This window comes from Gekko japonicus, unplaced genomic scaffold (assembly GCF_001447785.1).
Source record: "Gekko japonicus isolate JY-2015 unplaced genomic scaffold, Gekko_japonicus_V1.1 scaffold471, whole genome shotgun sequence".
Classification (NCBI taxonomy): domain Eukaryota; kingdom Metazoa; phylum Chordata; class Lepidosauria; order Squamata; family Gekkonidae; genus Gekko; species Gekko japonicus.
In genome coordinates, this window is record NW_015161418.1 from 571,641 (window position 1) to 599,064 (window position 27,424).

The 27,424-nt window shown below is 42.6% G+C and overlaps 1 protein-coding gene across 1 annotated transcript in view; it reads left to right on the plus strand.

Moving 5' to 3' along the window:
* CACNA2D1 (calcium channel, voltage-dependent, alpha 2/delta subunit 1) overlaps nt 1-27,424 on the plus strand; it is a gene marked incomplete at its 3' end in the record, with an annotated part of 640,713 nt that overhangs the window by 117,736 nt on the left and 495,553 nt on the right. The window contains exon 3 of the mRNA XM_015428057.1: nt 26,902-27,018. Coding sequence (XP_015283543.1) covers nt 26,902-27,018 — 117 coding nt within the window. The remainder of the gene's footprint in view (nt 1-26,901; nt 27,019-27,424) is intronic.

Below are 27,424 nucleotides of genomic sequence, written 5' to 3' on the forward strand. Positions count from 1 at the left end.
CCGCCCCGCTGGTGGCGGGGGGGGGCTCTCAAGATTAGCCTCCCCCAGACGCGGCCACAGCCGGAGCGAACCGGCCCTACCTGGAGCACGGGACTGGCGGCGGCGCGAAGGCTCTCCGGCCCCAGCTGCCTCCTGCTGCGGGCTCGCTTCCCATTCGGCCGCAGAGCTCCTCCCAGCTGCGAGAAAGATGGCGGCGACAGCTCGGCCAGAGAAGGGCCCTCCTCTCCCCCCGCTCTGCAGCCGGGCAGGAGAGGATGAGAAAGGCGGCAGCGGCGGCTGGGAGGAGGGGGGGCGCAGACCCAGACCCCCCCCACACACACACTGCCCGCCAGGGACGCCCAGAGCGTGTCTCCAGGCCCCGCCGGGACGTTGGCATCTGCGCTCGCCTAGAGCGCAGGACAACCTCGGGCTGGCTCTGGAAGGGTGGAGGGGCCAGAGGGTGGTCTGGGTGAACGAGCCACCTCATCACGCTGGCTATAGCATGAGGCTGGACTGGGGAGTCCCAGATTGCATTCCCCGCTTGTTACATGGAAGCTAGGTGGGTGGCCTTGGGCCAGATGCCAGATGCACACTCTCAGCCTGACCAACCTCATGGGGTTGTTGTGAGCATAGAGGGGAGAAGAGGTCTCCTCGTGCTACCCCCACCTTGACAGTATGCTGCAAGGCCACTCTGCGGTGGCATCACCGTGGACACAACCTCACGAGCAGCCAGCTACACTTTCCCCCACTCTGCTGCAGCATAACTTGGCCCTTCGGGAGCCGACTAGTGGCGCCAAGGTTGCAAGGTGGCTGGCTGCTGCAATGCAGGCACAGCTCAGGATTGCTCTGATAGTGACCTAAAACATGATCCCCATGTATAGCAGCTGCCGGTTGAAAATCTAGGCATAACACAATAGATACAGTGCAGGAAGACATCTTAAAAGTCCATTAATTCAAATTTTAAAATGCTCCCTTCAGTCACAAATTTAGTAACAGTGCCGTTCTAAGAATACTTCCCTAGGAGCAAGTCCCATTGAATAGAATTGAGTAGAATTCTGAGTAGATCTGTTTAAAATTGTTCTGTAACAATGCAAGCACAGTATGAGCTTAGGCTAGTGAGAGAAAAGGGTTATTTGGTTTTGTTCAGAGCAAGGAAAAGAACAAGGAAGTGGTACGCCCACTGCGAGGAAAGGAAAGTGGAATTTTAATAGGTGATGAAGAGAGGGCAGAACTGCTCAATTCCTACTTTGCCTTCGTGTTCTCTTGCAAGGGAAACAGTGCTGAACATGGCAAAAGAAAGAGCACATGATGAAAGAAGGGAGTTGCAGCCTAGAATAGGCATGGGGCAGTATTTAAACACCTAGCATCTTTAAATGAAACCAAGTCCTCTGGGCCAGAAGAATTGCATCTGAGGATAATAAAGGAACTTGCTGGTGTAATTTTGGAGAATTCTTGGAGAAAAAAGATGAGGTACCAGAAGATTAGAGGTGGCCAAAGGTTGTACCCATCTTCAAGAAGGAAAAAAAGGAGGATCCAGGTAACTACCAACCTGTCAGCTTAACCATACTGGGTAAAGTTTTAGAACATTTTATCAAATAGTCAGTCCTTGACCATTTAGAAAAGATGGCTGTGATTACTAAGAGCCAGCATGGGTTCCTTAAGAATAAGTCATGTCAGACTAACCTTATTTCCTTTTTTGAGAGAGTTCCTACTTTGTTGGATTAGGGGAACAAAATTTATTTTGATTATAGTAAGGTTCCACGTGATACACTTGTTGAAAGCTAGTAAACTGTGGCTTGCTTCCTACTACTGTTAGGTGGATTTGTAACTGGTTAACAGGTCACACCCGAAGAGTGCTTGTTTATGGTACCTTGTCCTCTTGGAGAGGAGTGACCAGTGGAGTGAGTGCCTCAGGGATTTGTCCTGGGCCTATGTTGTTCAGCATCTCTATGAACGACTTAGATGAAGGTATAGAGGGGATGCTCATTAAATTTACGGATGATACTTAATTGGGAGGGGTAACAAATGCAGTAGAAGACAGAATCAAGATTCAAGGTGATCTTGACAGTCTGTAAAACTGGGCTAAAACGAACACAATGAATTTCAACAGAGATAAATGTAAAGTTGTCAATTTAGGTAAGAAAAATCAAATGCATAATTATAGGATTGGGGGGGAATCGTCTTGGTAGTAGCACATGTGAAAAGGATCTAGGGGTCGTAGTAGACCATATACTAGACATGAGTCAGCAGTGTGATGCGGTAGCTAAAAAATCAAATGCGATTTTGGGCTTTATCACTTTGGGCTGTATAAAGTGATACCTTAGTAGATACTATTCCTGAGATTCTACATATGCAACACTTGAGCACGTGTTAACACACTTTATAAATATATGGGAAGTACTATTCATGTTGGGTTAAAAGTAGCAGAATGTGTTCTGGGAACTGTATTTGTCTGGGAAATTCCAGTGCAGATGGTGGGACTTAAGAGTGTTTGCAAGCAAATAAAACAGGTCCTTGTTCTAAGGACTTTCTAATACATGGTATTTACCAGTGTCCTGGGAGGAATTAGTCAGGGACTCTCAATATTCTGTTCCCTTGTTACTGATAACTTATTTTTATTTATTTTACAAAATTTATATCCTGTCTTTCTGCCCATATAAGGGCCACTGAGGTGGCTAACAAAACATGCACAATAAAGTCATATCTTAAAACCAATTAAAATCAACAGAAAACATGTCATTAAAACCAGACCTAGAACACAAATGAAGACCTGAACTGAAATGAAGACCATGGAGGAACACCAAACAAAATGAAGTCTTTTGCTTGCAGAAGATGCAACAAAAGGGGACAGACAAGTCCCCCTGGGGAGAGAGTTCCAGAGTTTGGTGCCCTGACTGAGAAAGCCCTCTCACAGGTTGCCACCCACAGAATCACAGAAGGTTGGGACATCTGAAACAGAGCCTCAGAAGCTGACCATAGCAGTGAGGTAGGTTCATAAAGGAGCTGGTGGTCTTTCAAGTACGTTGGTCCCAAACTTTATATGGCTTTAAAAGTCAACACCAGCACTGTGAATTGTGCCTGGAAACAGATAGGGAGCCAGTGTAGATCGGCCAGTATTGAAGTGATATTGTCCATCCCACCCATTCCAGTCAACATCCTGGTAGCAGCATACTGCACCAACGGACGTCGCTGAACACTTTTCAAGGGCAACAACACGTAGTGCATTGCAATAATCTAATCGAGATGTAACCAGGGTATGCATTGGCAGTGGCCACATCTCTTCTGCCTAGGGAAGGCCACAGCTGGCTTACCAGTTGAAGGTGGGAAAAGCTGCAGGAGGCCTGGGCCCAAGAGCATCCCCAGACCACAGACCTGTTCCTTCAAGGGGAGTGCAATTTATTAACCCACATCCACTACAAAACTGCCTCCAGACACCAGGGTTTGTACAGCCTCCCTGGGAACAGGAGGAAGCATGAGATAGAACTGAGTGTCATTTGCATATTAGTGCTAGCCCAGCCCAAATCTCTGGATGGTCTCACCCAGGGTTTCATGTAGTTGCTGAAGAGCATAGGAGAGATCCCCACACACTATGAATTGTGGCACCACCTCTCACTCCATTTTGTTTCCCCCAATCCCATCTCTTCCATCAGCAGGTGAAGGAAACTCTAAAAAGCAAAATAAAGACACACCCACAGCTAATACTTTCTGTACAAAAATCCAGAGAAGATGGAACCTTGTGGGACCCCACAGCCCAGAGGCAGAGGGGCTGAGCAGCAGTTTGCCAGCACCGCCTTCTGAAACCTGCCCTCCAAGTAGGACCTGAACTACCTACCACAAAACAGTACCTCCCAATCCTGGCACATAAAGTCAGTCCAGAAGGATACCACAGTCAATGGTATTGAAAGCTGCCGAGATGTTCAGGAGAAACAACAGAGTCTCACTCTCTCTGTCCATCTCTTGGAGGAGGTCGTTGACTAGGGTGACCAAAGGTTTTTCAGGAAGAAGAAGAGAGGAAGAAACAGATCTTGAAGAAGACAACTCAGCTCAAGAAGTCGAGAAAGACAAAAAAGCCAACTTAAAAAAGGGTAAGAGAAGATCAAACATCCCATCTCAGATCTTAACGAGGAATAAGGCTAGAAATAACAAAAACAAAAATGGGGCAAATTAAAAAAATTCAGATCCTTTAGATTAATGTAAACGGGTTGAATAGCTCCCCCAAAAGAAGAATTTATCTTTAAATTCTAAAACTACAGGCATACATAATCAGACGAAAAAAAGAAAAGAGGGGTGGTAATATATGCTAAGGATTATTTACATCCAGAACTAATCTACACTTCAAAGGATGGAAGAATGGTGGCCATTGTCATAACTAGACAAGGAGTAGAATCTCTAATTATAAATATATATGCGCCAAATCAAAATCAAGATAACTTCCTGAAAGAAGTAAAAAAAGTGTTATCAATGAAAGATTGCAACAAAGTATGTATCAGGTGATTATAATGCTATTTTTGACAGGGAAATGGACAGTAAAAAGCCAAACAATATTAGAAGATCTGAAATGGCCTTAACAAAAACCTTCTTGCAAATTGCAGAAGAATATAGCCTGATAGATGCTTGGAGAACCAGGAATACAAGTAAGAAAGACTATACATTCTACTCTGCAAGACACAATTCCTGGTCAATAGACATGGCTTGGACGTCACTAAGTATGCTAACATACTTAATAGAAGCTAAGATACTGCCTAATACATTCGCGGACCACAACCCTTTATTGCTTACATTTAAAGATTTACAAAAGAAAACTAGATGAAAAATGAATACAGGCTTACTTAGAGATCAAAAATAAGAAAACTAAAATAGAAATACAAGAATTTTAAAAAAGAAATATACAACCGGATATATCAATACGTACAGTATGGGATACATTTAAGGCATATATTAGAGGATGGTTTATTAACCAAGATGCGTGGAAAAAGAAACAAAAGAAGAAAGTATATGAACAATTAACTAAATAGATAAAACTGGAAGAAGATAAAATTAAACTAAATCCTAATAATGGAGAAATAACAACCAAAGTGAAGCTACTACCACACAAGATGAACTTAATCTTGACTCATGAAATAGCCAATAAACCTACGTGATGGCTAGCTTACTGGATTAGAAAAGAAAGAGAGAAAAAGACAATTAATAGCTCTAAAAACAGGGAAAAAAGGAAAAATATAAACTTCAAGATTTGAAAAACATTGTCGAAGATTTTTAGAAAAATTTATACCAACAAAAGAAGGAAGATCTGAGTCAAATTAAAAAGTACCTTCTAAAGAGAAATAAACATAAATCTAATGAAAGTCAGAAACAAATCCTAAACGATCCCATTACTATTTCTGAAATTGTAGAAGCAATTAAGAAGCAAAAGAAGAAGAAAACTCCTGGACCAGATGGTCTTCCGATAGAAATCTATCAGACGTTTGAAGATCAGATAATTCTTCCGTTAAAAGAAGTATTGCATGAAGTAAGTAAATCGGGCAAACTTCCAGACTCATGGAATCGAGCAATTATCACAATATCTAAATCGAATACAGGGGGAAATCAAATTCAAAATTGCAGGCCTATTTATTTATTATTTATTAAATGTGGTCTACAAAATATTCACAAGTATCTTAGGAGCCAGATTTTAAAAAATGTTGGTCCAAACTATCCACTAGGACTAGACAGGCTTCCTTCCAAAAAGACGTATGAAAAATAATATTAGGACTATTATTAATGTTATAGAATATTATGAGGTGCATCCAGAAAAACAACTTGCATTAATGTTTTTAGATGCCAAAAAAGCCTTTGGTAATTTATTCTGGGGATTTCTCCTTCAAAAATTGGCTATTTGGGATTGTGGAGTAAACTTTCAGTCTATGGTTAGAGCTATTTATAAAGAACAACATGCACAAGTTATTATAAATGGAGACTTAACCCAAAATATAGAGATTCAGAAGGGTACGAGACAGGGACGCCCTCTTTCACCAGTATTATTTATATTTGCACTGGAAACCCTGAATGAAGTGGTAAGAGAGAGTGAAGGGATACAAGGTCTTAAATCGAAAGGAGAAGAGTTCAAACTGTTAGCATTTGCAGATGATCTTGCATTTATAATGGAGAACCCCAAAAACTCCATAACCCACGTACTCGACTTAATTCAAGAATATGGTTTAGTTGCTGGTCTTAAAATTAATATGAAGAAGACTAAATTATTAACTAAAATTGTTGCTCAGTCATAAGAGATGAAATTCAAAAACTTTCTTCCATGGAGATAGCCAAAAAAGTAAGATAATTTGGAGTTATTCTATCAAATAGAAATAGCAACTTAATACAAGACAATTATGATAAACTATTACTGGAAATTAAAAAGGATCTAAACAAATAGAAAAATCTACAACTTAGTCTTATGGGAAAAATAGCCACAGTAAAAATGAACATTCTGCCAAGATTTCTATTTCTAGCCCAAAATATCCCAATCTTGAAGAAACCCCAATTTTTCCTAGATTTAGACAACCAGACAATTTATTTGGAACTCGAAAAAAGCTAGAATAAAATGGAAGTTGCTACAGGAAAAAAACCCCAGAGGATTTGGTGTCATAAACTGGAAACTATATTATCAAACTGCACCATTGTGCTGGATCAAAGATTGGATAAATCTTGAAAACATCAGAAGTTTGAAATTAGAATTTCCCATATGTTTGGTATGGGAAGGAGAAAATCCACTCTAATTTTCATTCTCATATAATAAGGGGAGCACTATTTAAAATTTGGAACAGTATAAAAGAGAGATACTACACAAAAATTCCAAAATGGGTTTCCCCATTAGAGGCGTTTATTAAACCCTCTCTACTTACAAATAACAACATGGAAAGTTATGAAGTAGTATTAGATAAAAATAACAAATAAAAGACAGAGGAGAATCTTATGCTGCAACATAATATCCAACTATCTTGGTGGCAAAATTTACAACTAAAATCAAGATACAGTAAAGACGCAATACAGGGTTTTGAAAACAACAGAAATGAACTGGATAAGATTTAAGAACATAAGAACATAAGAGACGCCAATGTTGGATCAGGCCAAAGGCCCATCCAGTCCAACACTCTGTGTCACACAGTGGCCAGAAATACCAGTGCCATCAGGAGGTCCAGCAGTGGGGCCAGGACATTAGAAGCCCTCCCACTGTTGACCCCCCCCAAGCACCAAGAAGACAGAGCATCACTTGCCCCAGAGCCCCTAGCTATACCTTGTGGCTAATAGCCACTGATGGACCTCTGCTCCATATGCTTATCTAATTCCCTTTTGAAGCCGTCCATGCTTGTAGCACCCACCACTTCCTGTGGCAGTGAATTCCAAGTGTTAATCACTCTTTGGGTGAAGAAGTACTTCCTTTTATCCGTTCTAACCCGACCGCTCTGCAGTTTCATGGAGTGCCCACGAGTTCTTGTATTGTGAGAAAGGGAGAAAAGTACCTCTTTCTTTACCTGCTCTTTCCCATGCATAATCTTATAAACCTCGATCATGTCACCCCTCAGTCGTCTTTTCTCCAAGCTAAAGAGCCCTAAGCGCTTTAACCTTTCCTCATAGGGAAAGTGTTCCAACCCTTTTATCATTCGAGTTGCCCTTTTCTGCACTTTTTCCAAAGCTATAATATCCTTTTTAAGGTGTGGTGCCCAGAACTGCACACAGATTTGGCTCCCTTCAAATGAAAAACTGATTCAGAAACTATATAATTTTTTATTAGAGGACTATATGTTAGACGAAATAGTCAAACTCTCTATGATTTCTTGGATGAGGGATATAGGCCATAACATAGAAATAGATATGTGGGGCTAAAACTTGGAAAACATTTAAACTTATGAGGGCAGTATGTTATAAAGAAAATATACTTAAGATGTTTTACAGATGGTATTGGCCCCAGAAAAAATAGGAAGATGTTAAAAAACAATGCAAATAAATGTTGGAAATGTAAAGTTAATGTGGGTACGTTCTTCCATATGTGGTGGTGGTCAAAATACAAACATTCTGGCGAAAGGTTCAGAAAATGATCTTAGAAATTGTCAATGTAAATTTAAGATTAGACTCAGAATCCTATTACTTAATATAATTTCAGAAGACATAAAGTTTCATGATAGGTACTTAATAATACTGATATTAATATCTGCTAGAATTTTACTAGCAAAATATTGGAAATCACAAAAGACTCCCAGTAGGGAAGAATTAACTTATAGAATACTGAATTTAGCTGAAATGGATAAACTGAGTTTGTTAATACAAGGCAAGGATGAGGAAATGTTTTTGGAAAAGATGGTCGAGAGTATATAAATGGATAAACTGTGATGTAGATCCATAGACTCGCATCAACAGTGATGTATTTGTAAAAACCAATACATAAATGTTACCAAAAAAAAGATTAGCTACGTTACCAAGGGTATTTACAAAACATGTCTCAGGAGTGGTGGTCTACCTCAGGCTTAAGGGATGCATGATTTACTCCTACTTAGATGACTGGTTTTTTTTGCAGACATGCTCAACCATATTCATTTAGCCCTTGACACTCTAGTCCTTAGGTTTTCTGGTTAATTGGGAGAAGTCTTGTTTTTAGTCATCTCAATCCAATCCAAAGCCTTTTATTGGCATATAAATAAAAATACAGTAATCTAAGTACACACAGAGTCAAATTAAAATTGCCGAGTAACATCACAGAGTATCATCATAAAGAAAAACCTAATTCATCATATCATTTATCAGGCCGTAGGGCCATGGCACTGCAGAGAAACTTTGCTGTTATTTCAGTTATTTCTGTGTCTGTGTTATCGAGCAAGAAAAGAAGTTTAAAATCATCAGGGGACTCTAAAAAATGGCCTAATATGGGATATAGAAGATCCCGACGGGACACCAAATAGAGAGGGCACTGGAAGAGAACATGGGCAACAGTTTCAACACAATCCTTCCTACAAGGACAGCACCTGCTAGGATAGGGAATCCCTTGGAATCTGCCAGATAAAATAGCTGAAGGAAGAACATTAAATCTAGCCAAGGATATGGCTCTACGCAAATTTGGAGCTATGAGTTGATAGAGGTATACTGCTGGAAGATTTGCATTAGGAATAATCCCCAGATGTAAGGGAGAACAGGTTCTGTTAGCCAAGCTATAAAGAGTTTGTAGCTCTGATCCCAATAAACTAGATTTTATTTTTAAAAAGGCCTCAGACTCAGAAAGCATATATAAGGATTCTAGGGACAAATTCAGGGAACTTATTTTGGCTTCGATGTAAGATAGCCATCTGGAATTATCAGATTCCGAAAGTAGTTGGTACATATAACTGAAGGGGTCAGAGTTAAAATGGAGTCGTAACCAAAATTTAATCGTGTGGATCCATGCTTTAGTAGCCAGCAAGTTCTGACCACACTCCAAACACAAAGCAGCATATGGAACACACATAGGTACCCCCATGACCTTTCGCAGAAAGGTAGAGTGGACTCAACCTCCACTACTGGCCCTGGATGCTGGAATGGAATAGGATTTAAATCCTTCAAGGAGTAAAGGAGTTAGGGCCCAAGTCTCCTGTAGGAGAACAATATCAAAGGATCTAAGATAATCTATGAAATCATTATCTTTAGCCTTTTTGCTCCCCCCTGCTATATTCCAGGAGAGAAATTTAACTGTTGTGGGTGGAGTACTATCCGAGAGTCAGTCCACCTCAACAAGTTGATCTAAGGAATTATTCTCATCTTGATTGACACAGCCGTTGCTAATAGTACCAACATACCGAGAGGGGTGAACCAAGTCTAGGACTATGACCGTCTACTGATGGCAAAAAAGGGGCAAGGTCATTTAGAAAAAGGTTAACCAGATGGGGGGCTAAAATGCACCCCTGCTTTACCCCTTTCCTAATACTGATCTTAGGGGAAAGTCTCCCAAACGAGGAACACCTGACCTGACAGAATGTGGAGGTGTGAAGTCTTTTAATAAGAAATAATAACCTCCTATCCAAAGACATCCCCTCAAGCTTTACCCAGAGAAGTTCCCTTGAAATAGAATCAAAGGCCCCTTTGAGATCCAAAAAGGCAATATACAGTTTAGACCTTTTCCTTCTTACGTACTTATTGATCAAATGGGTGAATTGATCAAGTGGGTGAGGACTAAACAATGGTCCAGAGCTGACTTCCCCTGGCAGAAACCCACCTGTTCTGGTCCTAAGATTTTACTAAATACCATCCAAGTGCCGAGCTTAATTTGCAAAAATTTAGCATAAAGTTTCCCGATGACAGATAAAAGACTAATTGGTCTAAAATTTGAGGGATTAAGGTGACAACCCTTTTTGTAGATGGGAACAATTATTGGGTTGGTCCAAGCTGCTGGCATCTGACCAGTCTTATTTACCATGGTGAAAAGAGCAGCTAGCGGAGAGGCCCACCACTCTGGGTCAGCTTCAATACCTCAGGGATTATCACATCTGGGCCAGGAGCTTTGCCCAATTTTAATTGATCAAGACAGTTCATTGGGGCTCTCCTAGATTCAGTGCACCTGCACAAAAGGTATGTGCTATTCAATCCCTCATAGTTTGGTTTTCTACACATTGATTCCAAAGACTCTACAACAAACGTTTTTGGGGCTAATGGCCTTGACAACATCAGTGGTCCCATATTTGAGACTGAACATGAGACCATTGGAAAATTGGTTCATTTCTCAAATTCCTTTATTGGACCAACCAAATCAGAGTACACGCACTCTAGAAACTTAGTATTGGGGTCATGAGCTCTATTTTTATAAGAGGGAGCTGTGTGCAAATATCACAGCCATTTCTCATGACATCACATCCTTCTGCTTCAATACTGCATTCCTTCAATAACTTTTCCACACTTTTCAAATTTCTATGCACAAATTTTACATGCCACGTGAATAAACAGTCTTTATGGTTGCGTTCAGCTGATCTGGTTTGACATACCAGCCCATCATTTTCCATTTCATCTAAATCAGTATTAGTCTGACCTGGCGGGATTATAACGAACGAGACTCTGGCATGCTAACTAGTTATGCGACCCCCGAGCGAGCCTGCTTGTGCTGAGACTTCGGTCTCTTGATGTATTCAGCTGTTGAAACAAAACAACAATTAAAGCAGTATCTTCATTGTTAATTCATTATACTGTGAACTTGTTCAGCAATGTGTTTTTTGCTTGTTTGACTTAAATTGCTGGGTCCTATTTACCTTTGTTATACTGTTCTGCTTTACAACATCAGCTCTTTGCTGTTTGTCTCTGATAACAAACACACCTCGTTTCTCAAAGTGACCGCTTGGCTTTCCTTGGCCACGCCCCTTAGGGGGTCTGGTTTCGGAGCGGTAAGATTTGGCGCAATCTCTTTGTTCTGGTAAAGTCTTTGATCTACACTGTCTTGCCATATGCCCAAATTTCCCACAGTTGTGGCATTTTATAACTCTTTTGGCATCTTCCTTTTTATAATCAGTCTTTATGCTAAGTACAGACAAATCATTTGCACTATTTCACGTCTATGTCCTTCATCTTTTAGATATGTTAACAGATATTCCAGTTTTAAGTCTTTTGTTCCCTTTAAAACAGCCACTTCATGCGAATATTCTGTGGTCAAAGAACCAAGAATCACAGCAACAACAGCTTTTTCCCCTGGTGCACATTCCATACCTTTCATTGCATTAGAAGCATCCATGACATAATTCAAATGTTTAAGTAGTGATTCACCACTTCTCATTTTTGCATTTATTAATCTTTGATAAAGGAACAAGTAATTAGCATCATTTTTCGAGGCATAAGTTTGCTCAAGCTTCAACATCATTTCTTTCGTGGACGTGCACTCTAAAAGTTCCTGATTATCTGTAGCATTAATAGTGCCCATAATTAAAGACATCCCAAATCCATCATGCCCTCTGTACTTTTCAAGAGTGGCCCCTGCTTCAGGAGGATCGTTGGTGAGCACAGAAAGAGCCCCATAAGCTTGAAGGGCATTCTTTACTGATCTCTTCCACCAAGAGAAATTAGTTGAGTCTAAGGTGGGGATATTGAAAAAAGCAAGATTCTTAGCTGCAGACATAATGATTTCTCCTTTTATATGTTACTGGAACCTGAGAGTGGTGAGGACAACGGTTGATCTTTTGTGAGTGCGGGATTAAGCTTTTCAGTTGGAACGACAGGATCGGTCTCACCCCCTTTCCTTCTTTCTTTCACTCGGCACGGAAGAAGACGAACTCAGATCAAACACTACAGGCTGCTCCGACTTGGAAACACAGTCATTTAGTCTGGTCCCACAAGTTCATGAAGAAAACAGGATGTTGTCTGAATCTCATAAATCCAATGTGAGTTAAGATAAGAAATTCTGTTTTAGAAAACTCCAGCACACATGATTTTTCTTGACTCCAAGTCTGGCTGTTGCACTCTGCTTAGCTATCTGGCGCAGCTGAAGCGATCTGGGCACCCATAACCTTTGTTAGGTGATAGTGAGATATTGAAAAAAATGGTATTTAGCAGAGATAAGATAGTCCAGCAGAGTCAGAGTAAAATAATTCAGACTGAGAGTCCATGTGTGATTAAAATATAAAGTTTTTACTAAATTCTAGCATGGGAAGGGTAACTGGGATAAAAATAACAACAGAGCAAAATCTGCTACATCCTTACTCTAGAAAGACAAAACTAGAAGAGAGAGATTATGGCCACTCTTCTTGTTCTTCAGAACACCAAACAAAGACGGGAAGAGAAGCCATAAAATGGTAATACACCTTGACACTTTAGTCCCAATCAAATTCCTAGATCAGGGAGAAAATTCCCGGGCTTTCTACAGCTAAAGAACATTGGTTACATGAGAAACATGTGACTTCCTGTGAGTAACATAAACAAACATTTAACCCCAGATATACTGAGTGTTTTCAACTTGTAATACCCAACGGTTTTGCTGTCCCTCTCTGTTTTGTGTTATCAGCACACTTGATAAGAATTTCTTCCACCTTTCCATACAACTCATTAATAAAAATGTTGAAAGCGTACCCTCCTTCACCCTATGTGAGGACCTCTGTCTAGACTGGCAAGGTGCTATTGATAAACAGTCTTTGAGTATGGTTCTCCCACCACCCATGGATCCACCTGATGGTGCAGTCATGTAAATACAGTACACATTAAAACCGCATTTCTGGGAAAAACATTCTACCTCCCCCCCCTAATGTCAGCAAACTGCCAATAGGTTTCTAGGGGTCTGAGGTGTATATGGTCACCCCTGGCTTCCCCCCCCCCTGCCTTTCATGCGCCTTTCCCCCCTCAGCTCTACATTCCTTTCTGGGTACACAAGTCCTGCTTTGCTGTAACACTATCTACTCAAGGCCGCAGGTGGAGAGCCGAGGAGCTTCGCTTTGTCTTTAATCAGGGGAAGCCGTGGGAATGGTATTCTTGTTTACTTTTAAGGAACCGTTGCGTCTCACAGTTTAGGCGTGTGCAGAACGGCTTGGCCGCGCGCGTGGGAATCCTGATTATTGGCTGCTGTGATTATGAATTTGCTTTAACCTTTCATGCCCCTTCGATTCACGTTATTCCTAACAGTGCTCCTGTACATGTGCTTCATGGTTTCAATAAAAGTATAACCTTCTTGTAAGAGTGTACTCCGTTGTAGTCGTGGGGACCTGACACCCAATAGGCTGGCTTTTCTAAGTGCCAGGAATTTTTTATATAGGTAGGAATCATGTGTGTTTGACTGTGTGGATCACAACAAACTATGGCAGGTCCTTAAAGAGATGGGAGTACCAGACCACCTCACATGTCTCTTGAGAAACCTGTATAAGGGTCAAGAAGCAACAGTTAGAACCGGATATGGAACAACTGAATGGTTTCACATAGGAAAAGGAGTACGACAAGGATGTATATTGTCACCTTGCTTATTTAATATATATGCAGAGTACATCATGCGAAATGCTGGCCTGGATGAATCACAAGCGGGAATTAAGATTGCTGGGGAAAAGATCAACAACCTCAGATATGCAGACGATACCACTCTAATGGCAGAAAGTGAAGAGGACCTAAAGAGCCTCTTGCTCAGAGTAAAAGAGGAGAGCGCAAAAGTGGGCTTGAAGCTCAACATCAAAAAAACTAAGATCATGGCATCTGGCCCCATCACTCCTTGGCAAATAGAAGGGGAAGTTGTGGAAGTAGTGACAGACTTCACGTTCCTGGAAGCCCAGATCACCGCAGACTGTGACAGCAGTCATGAAATTAAAAGACGCCTGCTCCTTGGGAGGAAAGCGATGGCAAACCTAAACAGCATGATAAAAAGTAGAGACATCTCCCTGCCAACAGAAGTCAGCATGGTCAAAGCAATGGTATTCCCGGTAGTCATGTATGGCTGTGAGAGTTGGACTATAAGGAGGGCCGAGCACCGAAGAATAGATTCTTTTGAACTATGGTGCTGGAGAAGACTCTTGAGAGTCCCTTGGACTGCAAGAAGATCAAATCAGTCAATCCTAAAAGAAATCAACCCTGACTGTTCCCTGGAAGGCCAGATAATGAAACCGAAGCTCAAATACTTTGGCCACCAGATGAGAAGGGAGCACTCACTGGAGAAGACCCTGATGCTGGGAAAGATTGAAGGTCAAAGAAGACGGGGATGGCAAAGGATGAGATGGTTAGACAGTGTCATATATGCAACGAACATGAAATTGAGCAAACCTCAGAGGACGGCGGAAGACAGGAAGGCCTGGTGGGATCTGGTCCATGGGGTCGCGAAGAGTCGGACTCGACTGTGCGACTGAACAACAAAAAGGAATCATGTGATCCCAGCCTGTGGTCTGAAGTAGTACAGACCACAACCTGCACTGTAGTGTTTTGCTAGCCATTAAGCTTAAATCCTAATTGCTACACTAATGAAGTAACTTCTGTTGGGACATGTATTCCCAGTGTGACAACCAATACACAGCAAGTTGGCTAGGGGAGGTGAGAGTTCAAGTTCCACTTGACCTTTTGACTTTTTCTGTACTGTCTCTGTGGCCAAGCAGTCACAAAGTACAGCCCAATCAAATCTCCATGGTTTCATTATTTATCAGTAACTATAACCAGTGGCTTGTACAAACCATATTTCACAAGCCAGCTATGAATCCTAGTTTGAAATCATGGTTTAAAACCAACCCACAGACCCTAGTAGGATGGTTTGGGCATAAAAATGATCCTTGGTTTATAATTCATGGTTTCATAATACATCTGAACCCTGCTATTATGTGGCCTCATGCAATCTGCTGTCTTTCAGCCTACATTCTCTGGTAAATGAGAATAGACAGCTATCTGCCTTTACATAGAGTCATTGTAATGCTGAACAAGAAGAAAGAGAAATCTACTCACTTTATTATTAGCGATGCTCCTTCCAAGATAGGTCTACTGAGTTTCGTGAAGCCGCAGCTTATCTTAGAGGGCACTTTTCCTTCTCTTATTGAGTCTGTTTTAATTTAAATGATAAAGGAAATAGAGTATTTGAAAGCAGCTGACATTTTGTTTAGACTTCGTGTGTATGAAGAGGAAACTGTGTGGGATGTAATCTTTTCTTGTCTAATCATGTCAAACTTAATATTGCTGAAGGGCTGTGGCTCATGTTTCCTAAGATTTGGACCATAAGAGAATGTATGTCAAGCAAATAAGGATAGGCCTTGACATTTAATAGGAGCTTATGGAGGCCCCCTGAAGTCACTTCAGACATTGCCTCCAAATGTGGCACTGCTATAAACCACTGTAGCTTAGTGTGGGAAGATGAGTCCTCATCAGAGAAGGAGGACAATCCATCCCCAAGCCCTGCACTGGCAGACCCTTCCTGTGAGTCTGGTGTCTCCGGGCCTCCCCAAGAGGACCCTGAGTTAGCACTGGTACCACCTTCTGAGCTAGCACAGCCCTCAAGCCAGGAGGTTCCTGCCCACTGCCAGACCCACATGGTCTCCTGAAGGACCCGAGGAGCAGAGAAGGGCAAGAACAATGGCTGAGTCTTGGACTAGGCAGAGGGAATGCCAGGGGAAACCAATAAGTCATTGTGGGATCTGGCCCCCACTACTCCTCATGAATAAAGGAACTGACTCAACTTGTGGAGAGGAGCTTGACTGGGACCAGCCTCATCTTCAGGGAAATGCCTTATATAAGGCTGTAGTGATGCTAGAGCCAACATGGGATTGAGGTGTCTGTTCGCCTTGATGGTGGCCTCACCAGTTGTCCGCCCTACTTTAGATTGATTTATGGAACTTTGTTTCCTGACCTTTGGACTACTTTGGGGCCCTATCTTTAGAACATGTTCTTTGACTCTGGGTTAAGACTCTGGAAAGCCTTCTGACTTTACATTGTGTTATTGAACCCTGGACTTTGACATTGGACTGTGACCTGAGGACCCCTACTATGAGACTCTGTGGTTGTAGTTGTCACTTGGTGGCCAGGATGGGCATACAGATATGTGGTTGACTTAGTGATCCTTTCCCCCCATACTTCCCATCTAATCTTGCAAATGGAGGGTTTATCTCCCCTGCAAAGAGATGGAAGAGCTTCATGCAACTCACAGTAGAAGAGATACTTGAGTTTCCCCTTCAGATGTAAAATGGAATCGGGGATGCTGTGAATTTTGCAGTGAACCTGTTTGGCAGCCAAACATACCATGTTCAACAGTGGGAGTCAATCAAGGATATGGTTAGTTTGCACCAAACACCTCAAACAACTGCTGAACAGATTTCTACCTGCCCTGTTGGTCAGAAGTAAACTCTCAATTGTTGGGGGATCAGTAGGTCTTTGATTCATTCACACACACACCCTGCAAAGTTGCTACACAGCAAAATTGGAAACAAGAATCTTTGCTTCTGATCTCCAGCTTCACTATTAGCCAGGCAGAGACTCTAGTGAGTTTTCCGAGGGGGAGCCACACAGGCGTGTGTTTCAGCATCCCTAGATGGAAGGCACTGAAAGAAGATATGTGAGATTCCCCTGTGTTTGCTGTACATCCCAGCCTGCCCCCTGGAATCCAAAATGAAAGTGCATTTCCATGCTTGTAGCAATTGGTGATGAGAGATCTCTACATGCAGAGAATCCAACTAGCTTTCTTCCCCAGGCTTCCTCTCAGAAATACATAGCTTCAGATAGACAGGCAGTACAATATTGCCTACAGAGTTCTGTATGTTTAGCGTCTCTGTCTGTAGAGCATTAGGACACTCGGAAAACTGCTTTCACATCCATAAGTCACGAGAAAAGCCCCAAGAGAGAAATGAAAATGGTTTGTAGAAAGAATAAAAAATGTTATTGCTGAGTAGTGGTCCAGTCCTAAGAGTTGTTGAAACCAGCAAGTCTATTTAGAACAGGAAGTAGCTATGCCACGTTATAAAAGTTGATGCTCATTTGGCAAGGTCATTGTGGCATCTCAGGCATACTTTACCAGCCTTGTTCTGTGTTTTTCTGAAATGCAAGGGGTGTGTGTGGTGGAATCTGTCAGTGTGCTGGGTTCACATTTTGCTGGGGCAGCCCTGCTTTTCTGGCAATTGTCCTTGGTAAATCACTGTTGTTCTTTACATTTTGGGCAGGGGAGAGGTCTCTCGTTATATGAGGGGGGATGTACACTAGAGCTGCTTTTGGTAATTTTGGGGACAATGCTGAGGCAATGATTTGGTGAATTTATCAAGGCACTGCATTAAAAGAGCAGGCCAGAGAGTGAGGTATTGGTTCCAGGAGCCATGTCCCAGTTTCAGAATATAAAGGGCAAATTTCAAAATAATGGAGAAGTCCTTTGGGTGTCTTCCATCCCCAACTTTTTAGGCAGAATGCATTTCTACATTTAGATCAGTATTTGAGCAAAGCATTCTATGGCCAAGAATGGCTTGATACCCTATTCTGAAGATTGGTTACTGTGCAGAAATAAGGATCACACATCTCTGGAAAAGCAGCATTTTTCAGGGCTGCAAGTGGTGGTGGTGATCGGTGATGCATTGGTCCCTTGCAATGAAGGTTTTCTGTGAGACCCAATAGAACAGGAGCTCTTCATTGTGTTGCTCACTGCTCATATTCTCTCTGTTGCTTCATTATCAAAGATTCCACCTCCCCATGGTAATCTTAAGAGCAATTGAGGTAACTGGCTCTTTGTGTGAGATGCAGGGGTCATTTCCTGCAGGAGCGCACAGGAGCGGAGCTCCGGCAGTAAAGAGCCCGGGGGGCGGGCACATGCAACAAGCCCCGCCCCCTGCTCTCAGCAGCCCTCAGTCAGAGCAAGAAGCAGCCAGGTAAGTTGCAGAGCCCCCCCCCCCCCCGCTCCCCGGTCCAAAACAGTCTAGTGGCACCTTTTTAAGACCAAGTTTTATTCAGGTACAAGCTCTCCCTCCTCTGTGAGGACAGATCTGCACATCCTCCCCCCAATAGCTAGCGATCCAAAACTGTCCAGTGGAGCCTGAGCGGTGGGTGTTGCCTTCTGACACACTTCCGGTGATGTCAGGGGTGTGGCATATGCAAATAAGTTATGCTAATGAGTTATGCTAATGAGCTCCTGCACCTCTTTTTCTACGAAATGATCCCTGGTGAGATGTATTAAAAGGTATGGATGGTAGAGAGGGGAAGATGTGTTGCTAGCCATCATTCTGGTTCTTTGCACAGTCAGTGGGGTTTTATTACATTTGCACAAAGCATTCCAGGCAATTAACTCTGAATAAATAAGCAGCATTTAGAGAACAATTAGGAAACAACAGCAGAGGGACGCTCCCTGGAGTTGGAAGCATCCTTGTCTGTTGACATCCACCTGAGAGTCCACTTAGCTGTGAAATGCATCAGTGGCTTTATAAAAGTGGCAGGATTTTGCCATCGTTTTTGGAAGTTCTTAGCAAAATGCTGAGGACGAAAAGGTGGCCATAACTTGTATGCTTGGGCTCAGAGGGACAGCGCCTCTTCAGACGAACAGCTTAAAGTAGCCAGCTGAAGGGTAGCAAATTTCTACTAATGTCTGGCCACTGTGTTTGAAGTGGGAAATGTTCTGGAGGTTGTAAAGATATAGTAAATTGGTGGTGAAGAGGAGAGATGAGATAAAGCATTTAGGGTTGCCAAGTGGCCCGGCTAGAATTCCACCTTCTTGGCTAATGGTCAGAGATAGCAGATGCCTAGCCAGACATTTTTGAGCTAAACATTTTAGTATTCTTAATACATGTATCCCCAAAGGTATCATGGGGTTGGCTGAATTTTGATTGAATTGCACATGAGAACTTGCTGCTAGGAAAATGAGTTTCTCTCATGGACCTCATCTTAGTGGTATAGCTGGGAGTTTGAGAAAGTTGATTGGAGACTGAGATAGCATTAGAGAAGGTGTGCTTTCAGTATGATTCTCTGGGTTCTGCTCAAGAAGATGTTCAAAAGTGTGAACTACTGAATAGAGATTAAGGTGAATTAGGCATAATCATAATGTTTGTTAAAAAGAATAATAACCCCCATATGTGTGTGTGTGTATGTATGTATGTTTACATGTTTATTTTGTGTTTGTGCAAAATGTGAAAATTTCAATAAAATTCTGCCTTTCGGGGCAGTTTAAAAAAAAAAGTGTGAACTACTACGGCTGTTTCACATATTATAAGCTTAGCAACAGTCTGCATGCCCCAAAGTGATTTGCGGCCAATCCAGGCGGTTCTATCCCCGATTCTATCGGCTCTATCCACGATGTTATTTAACGTCTACATGCCCCCTCCTTGCCCAGATAGCCCGGAGGCATAGGCTAGGGTGTCACCAATATGCAGATGACACCCAGCTGTATCTGTTGTTGGGCAGTCAGTCTGACTCGACCCCAGAAGACCTGGACTGGGTGTTTCAGGACATGGCGGGCTGGCTTAAACTGAGCCGATTGAAATTGAATCCGATGAAGACAGAGGTCCTGTGCCTGAGTCGGAGTGGAATGGGGGTAGGGATCCCACTACTGACCTTTGACGGGGCACCATTGGTGCCAGCCGCGAGGGTCAGGAGTTTGGGAGTGCTCGTGGATGCCGCCTTAACAATGGAGGCCCAGGTAGCAGCCACTGCCAAGACAGCCTTTTACCATCTCCGGCTGATCAGGCAGTTTGTTTTTTTGGCAACAGTGATCCGCAATGGTAACCTCAAGACTAGACTGCAATGCTCTCTACATGAGGCTGTCCTTGTCCCAAATCCAGAAGCTGCAGCTGGTGCAAAATGTGGCAGCCAGGCTGTTGATGGGCCTCTCTATATGAGAGCACATCTGACCTGTGCTGAAGGCATTGCACTGGCTACCAATAGCATACCAGATTCGCTTCAGGGTGCTGGTTTTGACCTTTAAAGCCCTATATGGTCGGGGGCCTGCCTACTGAGGGACCGCCTTTCTCCACATGTTCCCCAGAGAGCACTGAGGTCAGGGTTGCAAAACTGTCTTACTCTTCCTGGTCCGAAAGATGCCAGATTGGCATCGACCAGGGCTAGAGCCTTCTTAGTGCTGGCTCCACATTGGTGGAATAAGCTCCCGGAAGACATCAGGGCCCTGTGGGACCTTCTACAGTTCTGCAGGGCCTGTAAAACAGAGCTCTTCCACCAGGCTTTCAATTAGTAGCCGCCACTAACACATTGACAGCATTGGAATTGCCAACAACTGAATTGTTAAGGCCCTTATGTTAATAGTAATAAGAACAGCTAATGATACTGGTATGGCCACATAGTACCATCATAAAATGGCCTTATGAGACGCTATCGCCATCTACATGCAACAGCACTTTATACATAAATTTGACTGTTTGTCTGAATTTTGTACTATTGCATTGTTTAATGCATCTATGTTTTATTGTATAGTATTTTAATTTACTGTAAACTGCTGTGAGCTTGCCCATGCAGGGAGGGCGGAATATCAATTGAACAAATAAATAAATACAAATAAATAAATTGTGATGAGTATACCTGCATACATGTCCTTCCAAATACCTGTTTATCCCATGAACACTTAACTTTATCCCATGAACACCTACTATTTCAGTGAGCAAGGAGGCCTTTAACATAGTATCCTACTTGACATTTTGTGTTTCAATATACAAAACTAGAAATTGCAAATGGCTACGGTTGCTGAGTCCCCAGAAAATCACATCTTGAGAGTCAAGGGGTGCAATCTTGTCTTCCAGGGGGAGGGGCCTGTTGGGAGTTGAAGACAGGGTCTGCCCGTGTGTTGGCTCAGGATGGAGCCTGATAGAAAATGGTAGAACTAATTCTTAGCGGCTGCCCAGACATTTAGAAAAAGCAAGGGGGTATGCTAAGTTCTATGAAATGGGAAGATCCACTTCTAAAGTCCCTGCAGCCAAGTGGGGATGTTTACCTTTTTCAGATGTGTGTTCTCAGAGAGGAAGAACATGCAGCATGTGCTCTGACACTTCCTTGTTCAGCCAAATTTTGTTCCTGCTGGGGAGTATAGAGGATATTTGCACTAATCCTGAGAATGGAGGTGGGAAGGGACCCAATGATTGATTTCCTGAAATGTCTCTTGAAATGACCAAACTAAAATGTTGGCCGTTCTTTCAGAAGGTGTGGGGGGGGGGGCACCAGGGATTGCATCACTAGCCAAGCATCTTGGTTCTGTCTGCTTTGAAGTTGACTTCCTTTTCAGACTGATGTAGAATGATGGACATTTGGCAATCCAAATTTTCATGCAGGGTGGTTGTTGTTAACATAGGAATTTCAGCCCTGGTGGCTGATATTGTATCTTCTTTTGATATGCCCTGTTCTGGAATACATAAATGGTTGCTGTGTATGGAAGCAACTTTTTTGTGTTTATCAGAACTAGAAAAGCACTCTGAATGATGGCATCGATTCACTCTAACCTTCAGACCTTTGGCCACTGTAAACTTCAAACCTTTGGCCTTCCTTTGGACTTGCCTTTCATAGCTTAGAGCTTCTGTTTTGAGTTTCGTAATATCATCCAAATCTCAGCCATCTCTTCCCCTCACCCGACATTGTGTTCTGTCAGAATGGATGAGTATTGGGCCCAGGCGTGTATTTGTGCTGCTTTGGTTTACTTCCCTTAAGACAATGTGATACCCACTAAGCAGTGCTTCATGGTGGCATTGTACGTGTGTAAACTCAGGCCATCTATTGGATACATAAACTCCTGTTTAGCCATCTAGCCTTAAGCTACCCACAGACATAGATTATCCAGCGCATCCTCTTAAGGTCAATTCCTGTTTATTTTAATTAACTTGGATGGAGGGGTTGGTTTTGTGCATTTGTGGCTAGTCGCTCATCCCATTTCTAATTAACTTGCTCTTTTCATACATCCTGACTGGCATTCTCCTTCAAAGGTCTACTGGACAAACACAGTAATAACTTTCTTCCCTAAAGGATTCCTTATCAAGTTATAAAGCCATGGCAGAACAAATGGGGCAGACAGGGATCTCAAGCCATCGCTCATCATCTCCAAATGCTTTTAGTGACGTTTGCATGAGCCAGGTGAATCATCCTGTGTTATATGATCTCTCCTTATTATATATAATTGAATAGTGGGTGCCAAAGTTCTAATTCTAAAATGCACTCCCTTAGTGTATGGCTGGTGGCACTGCTCCTCAGCATATATCGCCACCAATCAGAAGGCAAAGCCCGGGTCCCGCCCACACCACAACTGCTGCGACAACCTGGTCTTTTGCATATGGAAGCTGATTGGACTTCAGTCCATTCCACCACACCTCAAACTCCCCCCCCCACAAGGCAGTTGGAATTTTCAGTTGGATATCATACCTCATAGGGGAGAGGAGAATGGGTAACAATGGTTACCACTCTCCAGGTGAGGGCTACAGATAACTCAAACATACAAATGCTCTTCAGGTAGCAGAGATCAGTCCCTCTGGAGAAAACAGTGGACTCTGTCATTAAACCCTGCTGAGGTCGCTACAGGAAACTGACACTGTTTGCCCAAAGCCAGAGCACTCTCCCAGAGCCTCTTTCTAGATCTCGTTGTATTTATTTCCGCAACGGGCATTATTTCTAGTCAAGTAATAAGGCTGTGTTTGTATACCACCCCTACATGGTCTTTAAAAAATCACTAGTTGTTCATCTCAATAGTAAGAATATGTGTGTCCCAGTGTATAGCAGGAAAAACCTGAGAGAGGTTTTATAAACCCTCTGATAGATAATTTAGCAAGGGGAAGAATCTTTCTGTAATCAATGGGTATACTAGAATGGGTGTACTAGAAAGTATGTTGGTATAACAAAGGAGCTTCAAAGGGAAGTACTAATGAGAAATTTCTGAATTAGAATTTCTTAACAGGTCAAAACAGTATTAACTAATGCTTAAATAGATTTGACACTTTTCATAGCTCTACAGGAGTTAAATAGCTTATCAGAACTAGCTAGTATGTGTTATTTTGTACATCTTTTTAGTTTGGCATAAAAGTGGCACAAGCTCTTGCATGTAATGGCTTTCTAGTGCAGTGTTCAGTCTCCCTACCATGTGTTGTATGTGTACATGTCTGCTGAATGTGGTTTAACTTATGTATCTCATGAGGCAGCCTCTGAAAGCTTCTTTTTCAACAAATCTGCTAGTCCTCAAGGTGCCAGAAGACTTCATTTTGTATCTGCTACAGCAAATTCCCATGGCTGGTGTTAGGTCTTGAACTTAACAAAGAGTCGGAGAGTGATTTCAGCAAGAATGCGTTTTTTATTCTTCAGCTCAGTTACTTCTCCAACACGGTACAACAATCGCCAGCCAGAACCCATCGAAATCAATACACTGGCTTGTCCATATTTAAACACTCCCGGCTAATGTAGCCACACCCTCTGTACAAATAACAACCTATGAGGTTGGAGAGATAAGGGCCAATCACAAGCGATCCCGCTCTGCAAGGTGATTGGATGTCAGTTCCTGGGCTAGTACTCCTATTGGTAACACTAGGATCCTAGCCCAGGACGAAGCTTAACACTGTACTTCTATGAGGCAATTCACAGTAAAGTTCATGCATACCATATTACTATGAATACACAACAGCTGGCCCATGGGAATTCTCTGGAGGGCCGAAAAGCCCAAGGGCTAAACTGGAGAGAGAAGACTCTTTTTGTGCAAAGTGACCCCATTGTTGGGAGGTTAGGCTGTGTGAGCTGGTGTGCTTTAGTGGTAAGAGCTTTACCATAATGGAGCACCGTCCTGAGCTCGAGCATAGGTGTTCCAAACCAACAGCATAGAATCATAAAATCACAGAGTTGGAAGGGGCCGTACAAACCATCTAGTCCAGGGGTGGCCAAACTCTCTTAACATAAGAGCCACATAGAATAAATGTCAGATGTTTGAGAGCCGCAAGACATGAACAAATATTACATGTTTTTACTGGGAAATGGGCAAATTTGCTTTTTATTAGCATTAAATGAAACTGCCAAAAATAATAACAAAAGCGGTAAAAACAGATATTGATAATGATACTTATTTGTCCAATGATATTTTTTGCTAATGATATTTAACTTCCCCAGCCGCCCTGCCACGAGCCGCACAATATGTGTGAGAGAGCCACATGTAGCTCCCAAGCCACCGTTTGGCCGCCCCTGATCTAGTCCAATCCCCTGCTCAGTGCAGGATCAGCCTAGAGCATCCCTGACAAGTGTTTGTCCAGCTGCTGCTTAAAGACGGCCAGTGAGGGGGAGCTCACCACCTCCCTAAGCAGCTGATTCCACTGTTGCACAAATTACTGTCAAAAAGTATTCTTTTAACATTTAAGCATGGTATATCTCCGTCTTACAATCCATCCACTTCTTTCAATCAATCAATCAATCAATCAATCATTTTATGATCCAAGATCAGGTCAAGATCATCAACAAAACATATACACTTTAGTGTTGCGTGTCATGGATATTTTGAACAAAAATATAGAAAAATATGTATGCTAATTTTTTTTTGTTAAAGCGAGTCTGTATTCTTCTGCCTAATTACTGGATACTTAGACATAATTGGAGGAAGATACGTATTCCGAATGTTCTGGTAAACCCAGCAATATAAGAGGACATGCTCAATTGTTTCTACAATTCCAGCTTGGCATGGGCAAAGACGTTTCACATTTATTTTTATTTTTAATTTATATTTCACATTTCTACCCTGCCCTCCCAGCTGAAGCCGGCTCAGGGCAGCTTACATAAAATCGGCACATGGTTACAATAAAACCATTAAAACATTTAAAACAGTGCTAAAACCAGTTAATAATAACATAATAAGTGCTAGTATTGTGGTTATTAAAACAGCGATGGCTACCATATCAATTCTTTTCCCATAACCGGCTCATAGATCTTCCTCAAATATCTTGCAGGCAGCTGGCACAGGCTGTTATTACAAATTCCAAAGGCAACGGGTTTCCTATCCTACTTGTTAGTGGTGGCAGTGGCTCCAAAAGCCTGGCGGGAGAGCTCTGTTTTACAGGCCCTGCAGAACTGTAAAAAGTTCCGCAGGGCCCTGATCTCCTCTGGGAGTGCAATCCACCAGGATGGAGCCACCACTGAAAAAGCCCTAGCCCTGGTTGTCGACAGCCTGGCCTCCTTAAGACTTGGGAAGGCCAAGTAGGACAAGTTGAAAACCGGCTGATAGTTTGCCAATTCTGCTGGGTCCAGGGATGGCATTTTCAAGAGAGGGAGAACCACTGCTTCCTTAAGTGCCCCAGGGAACTGCCCCTCCGAGAGGGACTTGTTGACAGTCTCCCATAGGGCACCTCAAAACCCCTTGTGTCCAGCTTTAATTAGCCATGAAAGGCATGGATCAAGGCAGCAAGTGGCAGGGTGTACAGTTAGGAGCAACTTGTCAACCTCCTCTAGGCTGAGCAGGCCGAAGTGATCCATAATCAGTCTAGAAGACGTGTATGGAGCCTCAAGCTTACTTACTGTATCAACTGTGGCGGGAAGGTCACGGCGCAGTTACAAGACTTTATCTGAAAATAGCTCACAAAAACCTCACAGCCAATGTCTAATTCCCTAGCATTTGGTTTGCCATGTGGCAAGGAGGAGGAGGAGGAGGAGGAGGAGGAGATTGGATTTATACCCCACCCTTCACTTGGAGTCTCAGGGCGGCTTACAAACTCCTTTCCCTTCCCCTCCCCACAACAGGCACCCTGTGAGGTAGGTGGGGCTGAGAGAACTCTGACACAAACTCCTCTTTTTCAAGGACAGCTGTGCCAGAGCTTGTGACTGACCCAAGGTCACATCAGCAGGTGCAAGTGGAGGAGTGGGGAATCAAACCCGGTTCTCCCAGATTTTGATTTTTCTGCAAACCCAATGGTTCCCCCATGTTTGTAGGAAAATCTCCTTTCTGTCCATTGGTCCTGATCAGCAGATTTAAGGATCCACAAATCAAGGTAAAGTTGGCTATTAGAATATACAAGCAGGGACCTGAAAGAAACTTGTGGGGAGGGAGCATCCTGTGAACCCTTCCCTTAGAAATAAAGATTTTTACATAGAAGAAAATGCCTCCTCTCCAGTGAAGCAAAGATCCATTGCAATCTCTGAATATTTAACTATTTTGCCAGTTTTTCAAACAGCTCTCACACACCTTGAATGGAATTTATCTGAAAAAAGTAGAGACATTAATTTGGGGGGTGGGATGGGATTTAGCTTAGGCCAGAAACATATAGCTTGAAGCCAGGCCCATGTTTCTAATGTTACCAGCCTTGCCTCTAGCCTGAGCATGGCATTAGGTACACATTGGGGTACTCCAAAGAACGATCTTAAAATTTTGGACTGTATTGCTTCCAATTTAAGATAATCATTATACAGGCAAGCCTGTGATCCAAACATGAGCTGAGACACCACCTTACCCTGAAAGACTGTGGTATACTCGCGTGTGGTATACTAGCAAGGTTCAGATGGAAACGGCTTTTGGTTTCTGGCCATACCTGGCCATCCCCATGTAGCCTCCTAACAGCTCTTGATTCCTTCTTATTTTCTTTCCCTGTGTAGATATACTTGAGGAACCCAAGTTTATACACTGTGGAAGCTAACAATGCAGCACGGCTGGTGGAAGTTGCAGCCCGAGATATTGAAAAACTCTTGAGCAACAGATCAAAAGCCCTGGTGGTAAGTAGAAATTGGACATCTGTTTGTTTTTTTTTAAAGGAGATGCTTACACTTTATTTTGAATTCTTTTTGAGCCTTTATGCTCTGTCAAGTACCTCTGCTATTTTGCTACATGTGAATGCTCAGGCTGACTTAACAGTTACTGGTCTTTTGTGTTCTCAAACTGTTCACCAGCTCTGAACGGGCCTGGTCATTTGATTACTGTTGAAACATACCAAGAAAAGAGAAGGGACCTCAGTGGAGAAAGGGATGCTTATCACCCTATTTTCCTCTTGCTTCCTGAGAGTCACCATTCTCCAAAGTCCGGTACAAGTGACTGGAATGGTGAAATTAATTAGGATGGACTAGAAACAGGGCAAAATTTAAAAAGAAGTACTTCCCAAGGTCTGAACATTTAGTAGCCTGC